The 916-nt window shown below is 46.9% G+C and overlaps 1 protein-coding gene across 1 annotated transcript in view; it reads right to left on the bottom strand.

Annotated features, from left to right (window-relative positions):
- Positions 1-916, bottom strand: part of LOC101980002 — a 137,508-nt gene that overhangs the window by 10,881 nt on the left and 125,711 nt on the right. Inside the window, 1 exon segment of the mRNA XM_013353352.1 lies at positions 378-569. Within this exon segment, the coding sequence (XP_013208806.1) occupies positions 378-569 (192 nt within the window).

Below are 916 nucleotides of genomic sequence, written 5' to 3'. Positions count from 1 at the left end.
CCTGCCTCTGCCTCTTGAGTGTTGGGATTAAAGGTGTGCACTACACTGCCCAGCTGGAGGTGTTCTCTTAACCGAGGTACCCTCCTCTTAGATCACTTTAACTTGTGTCAAGTGGACATAAAAGTAGTCAGTTCACCCCTCCCCTAGCTGTTTTCAGTCAGTGGTTTGTTTGTTTGTTTTACAGCAATAGAAAAACAAACCAGAAAATGACACACACTGAAAACTTTGAAGAGACAGATGCTGTTCAGAAATCTACAAAGTCAACTGCTGTTCTGGGAAGAGGAGGAAACGCAAGGGGTATAGTCCACATTACCGCTGTGCTGACATGAGTTCAAGCAGGTCGCTCTGTTCGGGTTACACGGCTCTTCACCACCTACCGCGTGCTCCCGCATCCAGCTTCTGCAGTGAAGAACTTCTTCTTCAAAGTTCTTGTGGCTCTCGAGGAGGCGTCCGCGCTTCTTTTGTTCTGTTTTTATCGCTGCTAGCTCCTGCTCAATGAACTGAAGCTTTACAACCGTGTGTAGATACGTGTAATATGTAGTTTCCCAAGTTTCTCTCAGCTTGTAGAGCTGTATGAGGAAAAAGTATGGTTTCATGGTGAGGGATGCCAACTGAGACTAGTCCAGAGCAAAGCCAGTGGATGACCGATGCCCGCTCAGCGTCCAGGGCAAAGCCAGTGGACAACCGATGCCCGCTCAGCTACACTCTATAACAGACTGTTAGAATGTACTCCATCTAATTAGCCCGAAAATAAGCAACACTAAACCCAGCAGAATGACAAAAATATGCTCTTTACACAGCCCTCTTCGTCAGACACACCGGAACCACGCCGGCATTTTCCACGCCTAGTTTATTCTTTCCTTAGTAACATGGTAAGTTACACACCGGCAGTGCCTGTAATTTCTTTCCTTCCTCT

Source organism: Microtus ochrogaster, unplaced genomic scaffold (assembly GCF_000317375.1).
Source record: "Microtus ochrogaster isolate Prairie Vole_2 unplaced genomic scaffold, MicOch1.0 UNK6, whole genome shotgun sequence".
NCBI classification, from domain to species: Eukaryota; Metazoa; Chordata; class Mammalia; order Rodentia; family Cricetidae; genus Microtus; species Microtus ochrogaster.
Note: the sequence above shows the minus strand (reverse complement) of the source record. Positions and strands in the feature narration are given on the sequence as shown.